General features: G+C 35.1%; 1 protein-coding gene across 3 annotated transcripts in view; it reads right to left on the bottom strand.

Annotated features, from left to right (window-relative positions):
• Nucleotides 1-17,894, bottom strand: part of PPP1R1C (protein phosphatase 1 regulatory inhibitor subunit 1C) — a 123,932-nt gene extending 106,038 nt beyond the window's left edge. For all 3 annotated transcript variants that reach the window (XM_032356135.1, XM_032356134.1, XM_032356137.1), the window contains exons 1-2: nt 17,450-17,894; nt 15,760-15,820 (exon numbers count right to left, since the gene is read on the bottom strand). In XM_032356135.1, coding sequence (XP_032212026.1) covers nt 15,760-15,820; nt 17,450-17,530 — 142 coding nt within the window. In that variant the 5' untranslated portion in view covers nt 17,531-17,894. The remainder of the gene's footprint in view (nt 1-15,759; nt 15,821-17,449) is intronic.
• Nucleotides 17,895-19,060: the final 1,166 nt, after the last annotated feature.

Genomic DNA, 19,060 nt, shown 5'->3' with positions numbered 1-19,060 from the left:
TTGGGGTTTTGTTTTAATTTTTGTTTTCACCATAGTTCTGCATGGAATAGTTCTACAAATTACAGAAGAAGAAATTGAGAATTACAATGTACAGATATTTGAGATCAGCTTATAAACACGTCTTTTTTAATATATGCTTCCTACTACCAAATGTTTGGTGGCAATTAGTATGGATACTAGTGTATTTATAATTTGGATTTGAAGTACTTAAAACATGTAAATCAGTGCAGATAATGAAGGATATTAATGAAAAATCTTAAATGCCAGTAATTTTATTTTTCAGTTTTGAAATAATTGTTATCAGTGCTGACTTAGTCATTTTTTTCATCAAAACAGTAAACTAAAGCTATTAATAAAAAACAAAATCTGAGTATTCTGTTCTAAGAAATCTTGTTATTACATAATTACATTATTGATAAAATAAATTTGATGACTTACGTATAAATTATGTTTTAAGTTGTTTTTACGTTCTGTTTTATCTTGTTTCTTGCATATATTCATTTGTAAAATTTGGTGCAAGAAATCATATTTCATTTCTTCTTAATTTATCTCCAAGTTTCAGGTTTCTTTTACATCTAAGAAAGCTGTGTTCTCATAAGAGCTTGATGCTAAAGCTTTTCAGATTTTTTACTCAAGCGAAATATAAACCTAATATAGCTCTAAAGACAATGAGAGGAATTCTGTGTTCTAGCTGCTGCACAGAAAAACTTAGTATTAAAAGGGGGTAAAAAAGAATCTCATAGAAAGTGAATTGTGGTATGTCTGGAAGAATTGTCAAAAAGAATGTCAAGCTAGGTTAGAAATAAGGAAATGGAGCTGATGCCTGCAATGAACTCATTTTTATGTATCATACTAGCTGTTTATCCATAATGGTAGACATGTTAATAAGTATCCAGATAACAGAAATACATAGAATATAATCTTATCTGACTCAGAAAATTTAAAAAAAGCAGCTGGAATGTTGTAATGTGAAGCTATGTATAGATACGCTTGCAAATAATTCACTGGAACCAAAGTAAATTGTTTCCGTGGATTCCTTGTGTGAAAAATGAGGGAAAGGAAGAATAAGGTACAAGGTCCACTCTAAAATTATTTTTCTTGCAGTCATAAGTTCTACTTATACAGAAATCTTACAAACCAATTAAATGGATTTTTTAGGTAAAGTGGTATAATTTAAATGCTTTTGATAAGTAATGAACTGTTTGATTTTCAATATTGACTATAGGCTACTAACTATTCTCTGGTAGCTTATCATTGAAAAAAGGAGATAGTTTAAGGGGAATTACTAGGCAAACGTTTATTTCATAATTCAAAGGAAATGAAAAGAAAATCTACCTCCTATTTATGGACCTACATGCTAGTTAACATAGAAGGAAATTATATATTCATTCAGTGGGATAGATTACTCCTATTTGATGGTATTGAATTGAACTCTTGAACTCCCATTCTTTTGTAAGAAAGCAGTCAAACTAATTATATATTCAGTTTTCCACCATCACCGTTTTACTAACATTTAAAAATCAATTTCAGTAACTTAAAGACAGCAAAAGAATAAAACTGGTCATTAGACAAAACATACTAAGGCTTTAAATTGTCCTATAAAATACAAGAAGTCCTCAAATTATTATTATGCAAAAATAACTGCATGTGCAGTCACTAGTTGCCTATCATGCTTAATTCAGAACATTTCTATATGAAAATAATGAAATAACCAATCCAAGTCTTCTACTACTAAAATTTACTTTCTCAGATCCTCAGAACCTTATTTTGTAGCCCTGCTACACAGAAAGGACTTAACTAAAGTCTGATAACACATGGAAGGCCTTGTGATTCAATCTTTCTTTTTCTGACTCACATTAAAACCTGTTACTTCTATAATCCATTCCTTCAGAGTAATACTAAGTGAATAAGTCATTGACAATCATTTAGAGCAAAAGAGTTAATGGATCCTCTCACTGAATTGCTATTTTTACTGGAGTAAAGCCTTCCAGCTGGAGTGGTAAATGAGGTTTCATGGAGGAAGGGGGGTTTGATCTTGGTCTAGGAGGATAAGAAGAACTACAGTAGATAGGAAGGGAAGATGACATCCCACTGTGTATACAAATCAGTCATGGTCAGAGTCAGCTAGAATCCAAAAGTAAGTGTTAGCCTTCCAACTAATGTTTTGAATTAAGACAATGGTTTTTTATGTAAGTGTATGCATAAAGGTAGGCAAGCAGAAACATGAATAAATAACAGCATGTAACTCTAAGAATGGAATAATGGGTGAGATTTATTTTTGTTTGGTTATGTTTTTGCTTATATAATTAAAAAATCTAGAATAAGTAACTCTAAGGTCCTCTTATCTAATAAATTACCAAAGAAAAAGAAAATGGTGTAGAATTACCACTGTAAAATGAACTCACTTACATTGGGATAGAAAGAAGTACATTCTGTATTATATCAAAGAGAATCTCACTTGAGGTGCCTGCGTGGCTTAATTGGTTAAGCGTCCAACTCTAGATTTTGGTTCAGGTCCTGATCTCAGGGACAGAAGATTGAGCCCCGTATTGGGCTCTGCACTCAGCAAGGAGTCTGTTCAAGATTCTCTCCCTCTATCCCCTGCTACCACGGTCTGTCTCTCTCTCTCTAAAGTTAATAAATATAAATAAACAGACAAATAGAATCTTACGTGGCCAAGCTACAATGAAGAACTTGCTTATAGTTACTTCCATGAGGAAAACAGAAGTAAAATAACAAGCGTATATTGCTTATTTGGAGAAAGAAAAATATTGTTAGTGTAGTGGAAAGTGCATTGACCTTGGGTAGATTACTTTCATTTAAATTTCAGACTACTAATTTACTAGCTTCTTTGACCTTGAGCAGCTCACCTATCATCTTCCTGTTGTAGAATGAAGGTTATAATATTTATCTCACAGAGCTGTTGAGCATATTATTAGAGGTGAAAATTATGTTTTCTAAACTACAAAACTACCAAAAGGAAGATACATTACTATTAACCACTTTAAATTTGCCTTTGAGGTTTATTAATTTATTTACTTGAGGGGGGAAAGAGAGAGAGAGAAAGAAAGAGACAGCATGAGCAAGTGGAACTTGAGCTGGGTAATCCCACCACCCTCAGACCATAGAGCCAAACCAAGAGTTGGCGGCCCAACTGATTATACCACTTGGTGCCCCTGCCTTTAAGTTTATACGGTTTTTAAAATTATTTGTAGATTTGAGGTATTGCTTTTGTCTTTTATGTCCTAAATATACTTCAAAATGTACTTGAATATGTTTTCTATCCCGTAAATGTCCTTATAAAAGTATAGCTCATTTTTGCCTTGATCTCAATGATGGCTATGAACCATTGAACTAGCATATGAAAATGTCTTTGGTCATCTCCAAGACCTTGTGTAAAAATGTGCCCTTCGGGACGCCTGGGTGGCTCAGTTGGTTGGACGACTGCCTTCGGCTCGGGTCATGATCCTGGAGTCCCGGGATCGAGTCCCGCATCGGACTCCCAGCTCCATGAGGAGTCTGCTTCTCTCTCTGACCTTCTCCTCTCTCACCTTCTCACTCTCTCTCTCTCAAGTAAATTTAAAAAAATAAATAAATAATAAAAAAAAAATAAAATAAAATATTAAAAAAAAAAATGTGCCCTTCATTGGCTGACTAAATCAGGAGTTATGGGCTGTTCACCAAATAAAATTATCTGTAGCAGAATTTGAGATGAGCCATTTTAGCTCAATCATTCATGACATTTTACTTCACTGAAGTGTGATGGTGAGTGGGTCTTTGGCATTATTTCTTGAAAACCTTTTAATCATTAGGGTTAAGTAAGCAGTGCTTAGGATCCATGAAGGGAAAGTAGATAATCCTTAGAGTACTTTGGAAAGCATATCCAGCCTGAGTCTGTCCTGTTTGATGTGAAATTCCTGCACATATGGAAAAGTTATTTTCAGTAGGAAAGTACCTATGGCAAATGAGCAAGTTTCCTGTATTCAGTTTTAGAGCCCTCAGCCAAAAATAAAGGAGGCAATAGAAAAGAAATTATAAAGTAGTAATATTAACCATAGTCTAACACAATTGTTTTCATTTTTCTCTGTGTATTTCTTTCCTTTAACTAAATCTCAACTTTAGTACAGTTATCAACAATTTAGGTAATAAAGATTAATAGAATATGGAGGAAATAACTGACTTATTTAAAGCAGGAAATAAGAATGATGTGCAGATTATGATTAAATATATGAATTCCTCATGAGCCTTATCATAGCTAATTAAGAGCTTGGACAGGTAAATTATAGGATACAAATTACAGCTTATAACATATCAGTTATGCAAAAGTAAAGCTGCTCTAGTCAATCACCCATTACATAATTAAGTCTGCTAAAGTCTCTCACACAAGCCAGAGTGGGGAAAAAACAAATCTACCATCAATAGTGTTGCTAGCATACATAATCTCACTTGATTCCAGCAGCACAACCAGTGTTGGAGTTATCATGATCTGCACTTCATGGAACTGGAAACAAAGACAGTGGTTCCCAGCCATGCCATGTTCACTGATTTTAACATTAAGCTCAACTGTATACAGACCACTTCCCAGTCTTAAAGTCATGGAAAAGCAGTTTGGAAATTCCTGTATGATTTTGGAATAAAGCAATTAATGTCCTAGACTGAGCAGAGGCAACAAAAACATAGAGGGATAGAGTTAAATTATACAATAGAATTAGCAGAAAAGCCATTGTTAGATTTAGAGGGCAAAGAGGGAGAGAAAGGTGTCAAAGGTGATTCCAAGCCTGTGTAGTTCAGCAAGTAGAACAATGGGGATACTATTAACATAACTGCTGCGGTTAAGTGTTAAAATGTTAATTTTTTATTTTTTAAGATTTTATTTACTTGACAGAGAGAGCACAAACAGGAGGAATGAGAGAAGGAGAAGCATGCTCCCCACTGAGCAGGGAGCCTGAGGTAGGGCTCGATCCCAGAATCCTAGGATCATAACCTGGGCTGAAGGCAGATGCTTAACTGACTGAGCCACACAGGCACCCTTTAAATGTTGATTTTAAATTGAATGACGCATTTTGGCTAGACACTGACTTGCATTGGTAGCAGGAAGAACTCACTCTTTATATCTAGTTATAATACTTCTTATATTCATGAATTATGAAAATGGAAATACAAAATCTACCTACAAGAGAAGGTAGTCTTAAATCAATATTTAGTAAATGTAACTTATTTTTTAAATGCTCTTTTGATTTTAAAAAATAGGAATCTCATCACTTAAATCCATAATTTCAGTGCTTTTTGTTCATGGTTTTTCAAATATTGTGATTTGTTTCTGATCTGTTGGTTTTAAATTCAAAGAGTTAGAAATTTAAATAATTATTATTAGCTTTATTCCATTTATAACCCAAGTTCAAAAACCTTTTCTAGATACTTTAGTAGGTCCTGGCCTTTTTGTAATTCAGGTCATTTAGTGGAAGCTGATTTTATTACATAGATGAATTGCCTATGATATTTGGACATATAGTTAGGTATTTGACTTATATATGCATGTTAATGTACATGTAAATCTGTGTATATGTTTTATAATATTTTGATATTTTCAAATAGGAAAGAAAGCATGAAATGATGTTGCACTGAGTCAAATATTTGAGTCAAGTTATTCTAAAAATTGAATTCCAAAATAAGTGTTGTTCTCAATCTTCATTTGGGCATTCAGTTCTGTTTTTACAAGCAAATCATTAGGTATTTATATACAGAGTCTGATTCTAAAAATTGTTTCCTATAATGATAGAAAATTTCTCCCAGAGAATGAGAAAGAGGGAACAAATGAACAAAAGAATGAAAGAAATAAGGAAGGAAGGAGAGAGAGAGAGAAAGGGAGGGAGGGAGGGAAGAAGGAAGAAATAAAAAGAAAAAAAGGAAGGAAAGAAAAGAAAGAGGGAGGGAGGAAGGAAGGAAATAAATTTTCTAGCTTTTCTTATTTTACATAGTACTTTTTCTTCAGCATTATTGCCAAGGTCAAACTGTAATTGTACTCTAACCAGACTTGCCAATATATCTCCATTTGATCACAAATTAGCTTTGTTAAGCACTATAATTGTCACTATATCAAATTACTGTGAGTGCTACAAAATCATTGAGTTAAATTCAAAGATTATATTCTACCCACAGCACAAGGAAAACTCACAGTAATAGATGTAACATTTTTCAGCATGTGCCTGGGGCCCCTGAAATACTGGGGAAGACCTGAAGGGAACAGAGTATGGAGAAGACAGTGACAGCAAATGGACTGAGAACAAAAGACTCAGCCCTTGGGGGCATTTTAGTTTAATCCCCTGGTAAATTCTACTACCAAATCGTGTCTGGAACTGCTGGAAAAGTGTCAGATCACTACTTGGTCGAACTCAAGGGTAGAAAATGGTGTGAGAAAGGGGGGAAAAGTTCCCACAGTTTGAAGCTTGCTCTGGAGCTATTCTGAAATAAATATAGAAATAACTCCTCTCGGGCGCCTGGGTGGCTCAGTGGATTAAAGCCTCTGCCTTCAGCTCAGGTCATGATCCCAGGGTTCTGGGATCGAGTCCCGCGTCGGGCTCTCCACTCAGCGGGGAGCCTGCTTCCTCCTCTCTCTCTCTGCCTGCCTCTCTGCCTACTTGTGATCTCTGTCTGTCAAATAAATAAATAAAATCTTAAAAAAAAAAAAAAAGAAAGAAAGAACTCCTCTCTATTGATTACACAGGTTGGCTAGATTTTTTTTTATTAGAGTTTGTCAGGTACCACTGATTTACTGTTTGTCTTAAATACAGTTATGAACTAGAAACAATAAGTAGTTAGTAACATTTTCAGTCTTAAATTTGAAACTGAATGTGTCCTTAAACTCTCCATAAAAACTGACAATGAGGGGTGCCTGTATGGCTCAGTGGGTTAAGCCTCTGACTTTGGCTCAGGTCATAACCCGGGGGTCCTGGGATCGAGCCTTGCATCGGGTTCCTTGCTCAGCAGGGAGCCTGCTTCCCCCTCCCTCTCTGCCTGCCTCTCTGGCCACTACTGATCTCTCTCTCTCTGGGTCAAATAAATAAATAAAATCTTTAAAAACAAAAACAAAACTGACAATGATGTGGTATATGTGTATTATTCTGAAGATACAAAAATGTACTTCTACTTATTCAAATGTTAGCCTTCTAATGAATATATTTTATATTTAGTGAAACATAGTAGTGTTAAAAAAAGAAACTGACATTTCAGAGCCACTTGAATCCAGCTTTCTGGAGGAAAATTCACTTTCCTGGGGTAAACTTTTCAGGCAGCTAATAGCCATCTGAAATCTGTATCCAAACCTGAGTGATTCTAGCCTCTCTACTCCTAAGTGCCATGTGCCTGCCACCCCAAAATAATAGTTGCCATTTGTCAAGCACCTAGGTTTTATACTGTACTTTATAATTCTATAATTGAATTTACCAAAATGTAGACATTTCTGTACTGAATTGAAATACATTTTATATTTTTTGAAATACATGAATTGAAATACATTTTATATTTTTTATTCTGTTGATTCTACTCTCAATATACATGTATCAAATTATAAATGTCTCAGGTAGCTTTCTCCACGAGTGCAGAGAGAGTGACTTATCTGTTTTATCTCCTAGAAGATAAAACAGGTGTTAGGAGTCGCTAACTGTGTCCTAATCAGAGTAAGTACCCAAGAAGATAGATTGCCATTGGTTTGAGGACCTTTTTTAATCTTTTAAATTGAATAGCTCATGGGCATCTAACATCTACTCAATTAAATGCTCAGTCTGCTAGTTTGAGTAGATATCTCTATTATACTAGTTTGGAATAAATAGTAGAATTTTAGCTCTGACCCAGTCCTTAAAGTTTAAAGCCCTAAGATCAAAGTAAGTCATACAAATGCTTTATAGATTAGTAACATGGGAAATAATTTCCTCTATGTCTTGGCCAGAATTAATCTTACCATGGTCTGAGCAGTTGATATTTCTGTCATTTACAATTGTATCCTGCTTCATGTAGACATACTATTCTCCACTGTCTAAATGACATTGAGAATAAGTACTCAATAAGTGTTTATTGAATTGTATTGAATATATAAACCAATACATAGCTTTGAGAGTTGTAAGTGGGAAGATAGTATTGGAATAAAAATGCCAGACAATGGATGAAACTAGTCAGGAAAAATTTTTGAGATTTAAGTGAGTTTCATGCTGCAATTTAAGTAAGAGAAATTGATGGAAAAGATGGAGACTAATTTACACAAATGAGCCTGTCTAGACTAAGCTTTAAGATCTGGCAAAGGAACTAAAAGAAGGAACTAGAAAAAGAAAGCTTTGCCAAAATATGGATGGTGTATGGAAGGAAGTAAGAACAAATGGAGTGGAAATAAATGTGAGCAATCAAGTGAGTGTTTGATAGTTATCTGTGGGATATTTTTATCCTCAATAATCATATACTATTAGAATATGGATTTCATTTTTGGTCAAATACAAATCTACAAAGATCTTTATTGCATTTTTTTTTAAGATTTTATTTATTTATTTGCCAGAGACAGAGGGAGAGAGAGAGAGAGCGAGCCCAGGCAGACAAAGAGGCAGGCAGAGGCAGAGGGAGAAGCAGGCTCCCTGCCGAGCAAGGAGCCTGACGTGGGACTCGATCCCAGGACCTTGGGATCATGACCTGAGCCTAGGGCAGCTGCTTAACCAACTGAGCCACCCGGGCATCCCTCTATTGCTTTTTGTAACTTTATAGTCATTAGTAGCTTTTTTTTTTTTAAGATTTTATTTATTTATTTGAGAGAGAGAGCAAGCGGGGGAGGAGCAGAGGAAGAGGGACAAGCACACTCCATACTGAGCCCAACACAGGGCTTGATCTCAGGACCCTGAGATCATGACCTGAGCTGAAATCAAGAGTTGGATGCTTAACTGATTGAGCCACTCAGGTACCCTGATAGCTTGCTTTTTTTTTTTTTAAAGAAAATTTTAAGGGACTCATATTTCATGGAAACTTCTTTTGTAAGTAAGACACGCTCTGTTGGACAAATATCACAATATAAGATACATAATTATTCCATGATTGTGTATTCTTATCCTGATGAAATAGGAGATATGATATACCTTCTCTCTTATTGAGAACCCCCATCTCCTGAGGATAACTGACAGTGTCTGACATGACAGCCAGAACTAGAAAGGAACTGGGTCATCTTCTGATAAGAAATATACATTTTAGGAGAACACAGCATTTCTCAGCATGGGTATAATGATGCAAGGGGTCTTACGTCTTCAGCTCTGCTTGGTTGCAGGCACTGTGCTAAGTATTTTCTCACACCTCAATATCCCCCTTATGAATAGAGGAAACTGAGCCCATAGAGGTTAACTGTACATTCAGTGTCTCACCGCCAGTATCTGGCAAAGCTGAGATTCAAACACATGTATTACTCCAAAGCCAGTGCTTTACCAGCTACCAACATTGTCTCTTTACATCATGCAAAAGTACCTCCTTGTTATTTTCATCTGCAGTATCCCCCACAAGTAGGCAGAGAACAAGAAAAATGAAGTGAATCGATCCCTACCATCCTTCTGTCATATTCCACTGTTATTTCTTATTAAAATCAACATAAAAAATAAGCAGTGTGTATTATTATTCAAAATGAGCAGAAGTATTAATTTTGCTGAAATAAAGTAGAACTATTTCATAGTTTAATGATTCGCCCTTTCATTTTTTCTTTCATTTGATTTGAAGAATGTGCTAGTGCCTTTGAATACTTATAGTATAGCAAACCTTGGCATTACTCAGAACTGGAACCTCATCTTTGGCTCACAGCTATTCTGACTGAATGGGCTACTTGGCTGCACAGATTGAGTATTTATGGGGAAATAAGTCAATCAATTGTGAGGTACATGAATCTCTGAAAGCCACGTGCGTCACTTGTGTGTAAATCATTCAGCATGGTTTGGCATTCAATAACTCATAGAAATAAATACTGAGGAAAAAAATGGCTTTTCTGGAAATTCCTTAGAAATTAATAACAGTTAACTCCTAAGTAATCTTCCAATATTGGGCTTTTCTTTGTTTTATATTGCCATTAATAGTGAAAAAGCAAAATAAATGCTGAATAAACAACAAGGATTGCAGATCAGAATGAATTACAACAACATCCCCACAGAAGAGAAGAAAACTGAGAATGAAACAAAACTGTATGGACTGTGTGTCCCTCACAGTTTTTATTTGAGTGCCTTTGATTGGAGGTCCTTGGAGGTGACAGGCACCTCAGGTATAGGATTGATGATTTCTTACCTATCCTTAAGTTCCAGGAAAATCTTCTGTAATTCTTGGAGCTTGCACTCAGGGTACCCTTTGCCTTTGACTATAAATCTAACAGAGGGTCTCCATGATAAGAGATTGTGTGTATACGAATGTCCTAACACTGGAAATAAATCTCCACTTTAATTTTGTTGACCTTGCAAAACCTCCCATCATCAGAACTTTCTGGAGCCCCTCTATTTTGAACAACTCAACCTCAGTCCAGTAATGTTCTCTAGCTATTACCTAATTTCTCAGGGTTATCAATACAGAGCTTTCAAGAATCTCATTAGTTAATTTAATGTCAGTCCTAAAATGTAAGAAACTCATGTGCTACATCCAGAATGGACTGTGGCTTCTTTTTTCAGTCTGTGGAGTTAAACAGCCCAATCAATTGGGATACCCAGTTCTCTCTACTGAGCAGACTTACTATCTTACTACCTCAAAGTTGAACAGAGAAAGTGTGATATTTAATTCCTATGTCTTATATTAATATTTAGGATCCTCACCTATGTGAGAAAATGCTTTTGTTTTTATGCCTCATTTCCAAGAATGTTTAAAGCCAAAAGTGTCAAAGAGAAAGTCAGTGTCCCTAAAAGTCGGCTGTGATAGGAAGTTCAATAAAAAGCCCCAGAAAACTATTTTACTTTGTATTTCTTGTCCCACTTTTTAGATGTACAATAAACTTTTAAATGGCACCAAAACTTCTGGGTACTTACCTAAAACGTCACTAAGCTCCAGGCCTCTTACAGTTCACTCATGCATAATAGGCATCAGCTCCATTAAACTTAATTGTAACCATATTGTCTCTGCTTAAAGTAAGTGAAAGAGAATGAATTTCACAAACTTTAATACTCAGAAGGCCTAGGATTGCTTTTTACTGAAAGACCATGCCTAGCTCTGGGTTCCAAGGCCAAGAGACAAAGAGAATTTGGATAGAGTTCATTAAGGCTCTTACAGAGACTAGGAGTATTCAATTTAGAAACAGAAATAATAAAGTATTATTTTTTGTATTTGAAGAGGTGGGTAAATTAACTTTTATGGAGGAGAGTAAATAAGGAATTATTTTAGAATAAAGTGAGGATATTGCCCAAGTTTGATAAAACTATTTTCTAACATCTAAAAGTAATTGATCTGGAATTGAAAAGTAGGGTTAATTACGGATTCCTCTTTGAGATATACAAAGTGGAGCAAGTCTCATTTACTTGGGTTGATTTTTGTATCTTTCACAAAGATGTGTGGTTAGATTAGGTACTTTTTAAAGTTCTTTCAATTCTAGATTTATAAGACTGTTAGCCAAATATACAGTCTTCTCGTAAATCTACTTAAACACAATGTTTAAGTAAATCTAGAAATTTAATGAAGTAAATGGCAGAAGTTGGCATCTATATTTTGCATCTTTATTTCTATATATAGAGAACTGCATCTATATTTCTAAATAGAGAGGATTTGTATGTATTCCTCTAAATAAAAATACAGAAACCAAACCAGTTAACTCCAGACAATATAAGAGTTAAAGGGAACAGCACCTAATATAAGAATAGACAAGGAAGCTCTACAGTGTAACCTCAGAGAGCTCATTATAAATAGGCCCTTAATCAGAAGATGAATTGAAAATACAGAAAAATAAGCAGTTTTCTACAAGGTTACTCACACCATTAGCCCCAGAAAATATTTGAAAAAGTTGAAATTTTTCTTTGGTGCTTTTCTACCTTTACAGGTCAGGCTTCAAGTCTCTTTTTACTACCATCTGGCTCTTTACAGTCATTCCTAGAAGCAAACATCTAGTTTCTGCTCTCTCCACCATAAAGACACACCCTTTGCTATTAAATTTTTTTCAGGCATGATGACTTCAATTCAAAATTTTAGTTCTGCTTCCCATTGTTTTGAGTTATGCCAAGGGTGATGTATCCTAAATGGGTTGTGTATCTGTTTCCTTAGTGCTTCTGCTGCTGAGAATTCTGGGCCATTGTATAGAAAAGGACTGAGGGCACATTTTGCTGCCCCTGAAATCCTGCTAATCAAATGCCTATCTCATCTATGTGTTTAGACTTGCATAGATCAACTAGCAAACAAACAGTCTGGATGTACAAGTTAACATATCTTTCTCTTCTATTTCTCCTCTATCAAATATAAACAATGCCTATATTTTTCTTTTCTTTTTTTTTTTAAGATTTTATTTATTTGAGAGAGAGAGAGAGAGATCACAAGTAGGCAGAGCAGCAGGCAGAGAGAGAGGGGAAAGCAGGGTCTCAGGGCCCTGAGATCATGACCTGAGCCAAAGGCAGAAGCTTAACCCACTGAGCCACCCAGGCGCCCCTTCATATGTTTTTCTGAATCTAAGAGCAGACCAATCTTTCACATACTTCTATAACTGACTATTTCTGCAAACTCCAGGAAAGGTTTTTTTAAAAAGAGAGAAGATATGTATGATCTCCTTGATATGAGGAAGTGGTGATATGTTTAATTCATTTAGCAGTGATTATAAGATACATATCTCTTTAAATGAATTAGAAGGATTTGTTAATTATGTCTCTATATGATATAATGGAAAACTTAATTTTCTTTGCTACATTAATTGGAAATAAAGATTTTCAGGGATTTGAATTTTAAACAGCATTAATGACAGGTGCTTCTAAGAACACTCAGTTATTTTGTGGGGAATTTTAGTAAAATTGAAGAGATTTATTTAATTCACTAGGATTTAGAGCTGTACACAATTGTTATTTGTTAAAGAACATACTGCTTTTAGGGCTAGAATAAATAATTGCTTAAAAAAAGGTCATTTAACACTTGAGGTTTTTGTTGTTACTGTTATTTTTGTTTTGTTTAGTAGAGAATGTTCAGGTAATATTTGGAACAAAGAATTTTTGGGTCAGTCATAAGTATTAAATACAAGTGAGGTTATGAAAAAACTTACTCTTATGTTAACATTTAAATATTACATGCAAAGGTTGTCTTCCAGAACACATCAGCCAATGACACCTAACTTTTCACTTTACAGTTTTCAAGGGGTATTCAAATTAATTCTTTAAACCATTTTAGCAACCCTGTGAAGTAGAAATGATGGACATTATCTCCACATTATAGATGAGAAAATAAAGCTTGGAGATGTTGTCCTTTACCCAATGAAGACCAAATGGATAGTGGAGATTTGTATCTAGGTTTGGTTTGGTTCACTGTGGGGTTTGGTTACTGTTTGGTTGGTTTGTTTGGTTCTTTCATTTATTTCCCCAATAATCATGGTTCTAGATCATTTTTACTTGGGAAGCTATGGAAGTGTTTGATTTTTTTTTTTTTTTCCTGCAAGAACCTACCATTAGTCCAGAAATCCCTGTTTGTTATACACATTGCTATACATAGGCAAGGGCTAATCAGTCCCTTCTAAACTATTCTGGTTTCCAAAAAGAGGATGAAGATGAAGGGAGATGACATTACTAAAATGACACAATTCTCTGTGAGATGCTATTTGCATCTAAGTTCTCTCCACTGGTGTTTTAGAAGAGAAGTATGGAGTCAATAAGGGAAATAGAACAATGCCATCTAGTGATTAGGAGTTCTGGTAAGAAAAAGATTTCTAGAGAAAATCTAAATTTGATTTGCAGAGATACCTAAGTATAATTCCTAATCTACTAAATTTAGTGGTCTAGACAGAAGATTTATTTAAGTTTGGATTTGCTTGTCAATAGGGCCTGAAAGTCTAGTCCCATTTACAGAGAATTTACTATGTTATGCAAACTGAAATTTGCAGGACCAGCATCGTGCAGTAGAAAATGCACAGGGTTTAGAGTCAGAATTATCTGAGTTTGTCTGTATAATCGGTCATTTATAGTGGAGTAACTTTCACCAAAATTACTTGACCACTCTAATACTTCTTTTTCTCATCTATAAGCACATAGTTGGCTCTCAGAAAATATTAGTTACTAATTTGGGGGCTTGAATGAGAGCCACAAGGGTCATTTACATAGCTTTGCCATATTCAAACAGTAATAGTATCTGTAGCAGGACACTTAGAAATCAAGTTGGACAACACCTTTTAAGGCTGACTTACAAGGAAGTAAGTCTAGGATATTGTGGAAACGTTGCATGCCGTGAGCAAGGACAGTGATGGAAAATTGCTTCCAATCTAAGAAGATTTTATTTTATTTTTCTATTATTTATTTATTTATTTATTTATTTATTTATTTATTTTTAAGAGGAGGAGGCAGAGAGGGGCAGAGGGAGAAGAAGAGAGAGTATTAAGCAGGCTCCACATCTAGTGTGGATTCAGACACAGGGCTCCATCTCATTACCCTAAGATCATGACCTGAGCCAAAATCAAGAGTTGGATACATAACTGACTGAATCACCCAGATGCCCCAGAAGATTTTAGTATTATGACTATTTGTAAACTATAAGTACTTACCATTTGTACCTCTTTTTAAACCAAAATAAGTTAACATTTATTATGATAATACATTTGAAAATGATTTTTAAATGCTATAGCACTTTAAAGAAATAGAAACAAATCCTATTTTCATCAGGAGTAAATTTGCCTTGGTTTCCCATCAGCTGAACACCTTCCTGGATGTAGACTCAATGATGAATATTCTATTAGAATTTTACTTTCTTATGTATGCTTCTCTAATTAGAAAAGAATTTGAAAAAAAATCAAAAACTATTTTGCCTTGGTATTCTTAAAACAGATTATTCACTACAGCCTGTACTTAGACTTATTATGTTTCTATTATTCAAATTACTTCTCTCTACCTGTAAAAAACCCAATACCAAGTCCCACCTGTGTACAAATTAATGCTAGGACCTTTGCTATCTTACTTATATTTCTAGAAACAGCACTTAAATGTGAGCTAAAAATCACTTCCATTCAATAAGTAAATAATGTTTGTGTATTGCAGATCACAGTCATTTATCAGAAATAAGGCAGCTTTACTTTTTACAGGAAATGGAAAGTAAAACCTCAACAAATGGATTCAACCCTTCAGAATGACTCTCAAATGGGCAGTGCTGAAAATTGATCTCGTTCCTTGTCAATTGCATTATTCAGACATGACATCAGCAACAAAGCTGTAGCTAGTGCTAGCTTATTGCCCACCCCCATGACAAGCTTTCATAACTAAAAAACCTGCTCTGTAGAGATACAAGCATCTCTTGGACTATAATTTGAGATTTGGAACCTAATTAAACAACTTTCCACCATCCTCATTAATAAGCACTGAATCGGACTCTGTATAAACAACAGATCATTTTATAGCATATCATCACCATTGTGTCATTCTAAAGGAAAAGCAGACTGTTGACCGAGACTGTTTCTGTATTTCTGATTTTGTTTGTGATCCATTTTTATATACTAGCTTGTTAGATTAGGACTATCATCCTAAATCGAAATCTTTTGGCAATGACATACTCTCTGATGTTCTTCAAACAACTCTGTTCTGTCAGTGCAAAGACATCATGCTTCTTTACCTGGAGGATTATGTTCATTGAGAATCACAAGGGATGCTGGTGTAGGTCTTCTTTTTCTGATCTGTGAACAACAAAGGCCCCACTAAGGTCAGTGAGAGTCCGACACTGCCCCAAGTTTACAGCTTGCAGAACCAGTCTATCCTCAACTTTTCCCAACATGAAAAAGCAGATTTCTGGAAGGCACACAGTAGGTGCTCACTGTCTTGAATTACAGAAAGCCAGAGAGTAGAACTTTCAGATATTAGTATCACCTTTGTTGACCAAAAAAGCTACCTTTCCACAAAAAAGGAAGTTGTATATAATCAAATGATGCCACTGACCTAATGTGCAGTATAGGTACAAGGATGACTTGCTCGTTTTAATGGCTCTCTTGGAACCCCATAATGATGATGCCTTTAAGATCCATTATCGTTATTTCTAAACAGGTTAAGAGAAGCTCAGAAAACTTAAAATTTCTAGCAGGTTAAATTTAACAGCATGAGCTCTTCATTTCAATTAATAGAAGCTTTTCTTATTTTCTAGTAACATCTTTAGGACAAATAAAGAATGAGTATGCATTTTAGGAGAGTAATTCATTTAAAATTAATAGGTTTGATATGGGGTTTGTTTTTCTTACTTTAAGAATTACAGGATCATATTATGATTAGACTTTCTAAGGTATTCTTGATTTCTTAAATATATAGGTAAATTCTTAAAATACATGTCAGTAGGATAGAGGATAAAAATTTGCCAATGACATTTTGTCCAGGACAGAACTGATGTCCCATTCAACATAAATACATGAAGTTCAAGGTTATGTTTATTTGGCCTTGTCTGAGAGAATCTATTTCAGATTATCAAAACATCCTAGAGAGTTATGAGTCTCAGATTGAGTATTTTTAAGACTTTGTATAAAATATTTGGAAAAGAATTCAATGATAATTTAGGTTGTAAGAAATTAATGAATTAGAATGATGACCCTGTAATTTGTTTCTGCTTTTGCCTCCCTGCTGTTGTAATTTTACCACAAATGGTCTTTTAAGTGGTTCCATTGCATCAGGAGTCTAAGTAAATCTGAATATGAAAGGTGATACAGATGTAAAACAATTCTACATAAAAGAGATAGAGAGATAGAAATACAGAAATATAGATAAATTAGACATAGAAAAGGAATCCAGGAAATGTTTAATACTATTTTAATATCTGCATAAAATGTCTTTTAAATTATACATACCATCTACAAAGTCTATCTATCATATATTACACATACTTATAATTACTCCTTTGAATATATGATGAAAAACGTTAAAAAATATTAACCCTATAATCTGAAATTATTCCAAGGTTTAATGTTTTCATTGTTAAATGAATCTTTTTCATTTCATAAATAATGAAAAACAAACAGGTTTTTGGATCCAAATCTAAATTACTAATATACTCATTTTTTTTCTCTAATGGGTGCTAATTTTTTATCACATGAAGTGGTACATTTTTGCCAATAGGTAAATGCAACTCAATGCAACTCAAATACAAGTGCCATATGGAAACCAACTTATTTCTCATTCATATATCTTGGAAAGTCACAAAGTCAAACAAATTCAAGAAAGTCACAAAGTCAAACAAATTCAAGGTAGAGAAGCTTTCAATTAATAAGAATGTATGTCTGTATTACCTTATATACAGGAATTGCTCCCCACCCAATTTCACCTACCTGTTCTGCCGCCTCAGGTGCAATCTGACTCTGGAATAAAGGCACAGCAAATTGTATCTTTTTGGGACTGTTGGGCTCCATGATAATGACGAGAATTAGTCAGAGACTGGAAGAGCTCAGAAGGACTAGCCCCAGGTGGTGTCCAGGATGTGTTTCCTCAGGCACACTCCACCCAGCCACACAGGGCCCTTTGTAATAAATAGCTGTAATTCCAGAGGAGCAAGTGAAGATGCCGAGGTCTGAGTAAATCCCTTCTTCAACTCCACAGTGATGCCTGGCTTGCCTGTTCCTCCACCAATCTCTTGGAACCTCTCAGCACAATACAGAAAGGAACAATAAGCTAATTGTGTGCTTCTTCACTAATACACATGCCAAGCATTCACTCAGCAGCTAATTGAAAATGCAATGCTAGCCTTGAAGGACCCGCTGCCCTGGGATTTGAAAGAAAGGCTCTATCCACTGTACATTACTAACCGGCTGCTCAAAAGTGCAATGTAAGCTCCCTCTGAGTATTGCAGGGATGGGCCATTCATTATTGATGAACATAAAGCAGGAAGTTTTTAGAGTTGGGGGCAGGGTTTGGTATGAAATAATTTCATTTCTCTTGTAGCGACTTTTAAGTCAGACACCTTTGCCATTTCACATTCAGCCACCAAATTGATGAATGGCCACAGAAGATAAGTTGCAACCAATAATATCATATATTTATGCTGTGAGATCTGGTTAGGTAAAACTGATCATGGGAAGCAGAGCATTTGTGGTATAGTAAGGACACTGCTGCCGTGAACTGAGCAGATTTTAGTTCAAGTCCCATCTCTACCATTAACAAGCTCTGTGTCCTCAAGCAAATTGCAGACTGTGTCTAGGCCCCAATATCTTCATCAGAAAAAGGATGGGATTGGACTTGGTGACCTTTAAGCTCCTGTTCTGTTCTAGCATTCTGTAATTGTAGTTCACAGTTTTCATTAGAGTGGAAAGTATTGGACAGCTAAATTTAGCAAACAGCTTGAAAGTCACTGCTGCTGTAATGACCTCTATTTCATTTCCTGGTGGAGCCAGTTATATCCTCTGATTCAGAAGAATACAGAAGTGACTAGAAAACATCAGTGAAACCTAATGCTATCCAACATTGTGGTTTATTGTCAGTAGTGGGGATGTGTGTACAGTGAAGAACTTGAAAAAAAGCATTAAAAAAAGGGTTATCTCCAGAATGATAGAGGATGATGGCCATACTGGCTAGTGGTGAAGGAGGGAGACAGTGGCTGGATCTCCACACTGTTAATATCCAAGGGGAGGCAACAGCAGACTCAAATGGCCTTCCTGCATTCAGCTCCTTTTGGGAAGGAAGCCTGAAAATGAAGCTGTTTAATGAAAGAAAGAACTTGAGTGCTCTGCTTTCTTATTTGAAAGACTTTGTTTGAAGAATACTAGATTTTTGATATGTTTTTAGATTTATAGAATGTATTTAGATATTGAATATTGTTCCAGGTTTTTACAAATGAGGTTTTCTGTCTTTTGTTTAAATTCTGAGTCCATACCAGGAATCCATCTTAGTGATTTAAGTATACAATGTTCTGTTGAAAGAATATGGAAAGTAATATGCATTATTCA

The sequence above is a fragment of the Mustela erminea genome, chromosome 8 (genome assembly GCF_009829155.1).
Source record: "Mustela erminea isolate mMusErm1 chromosome 8, mMusErm1.Pri, whole genome shotgun sequence".
NCBI lineage: Eukaryota > Metazoa > Chordata > Mammalia > Carnivora > Mustelidae > Mustela > Mustela erminea.
This window is presented reverse-complemented; position numbering and strand designations above follow the sequence as displayed.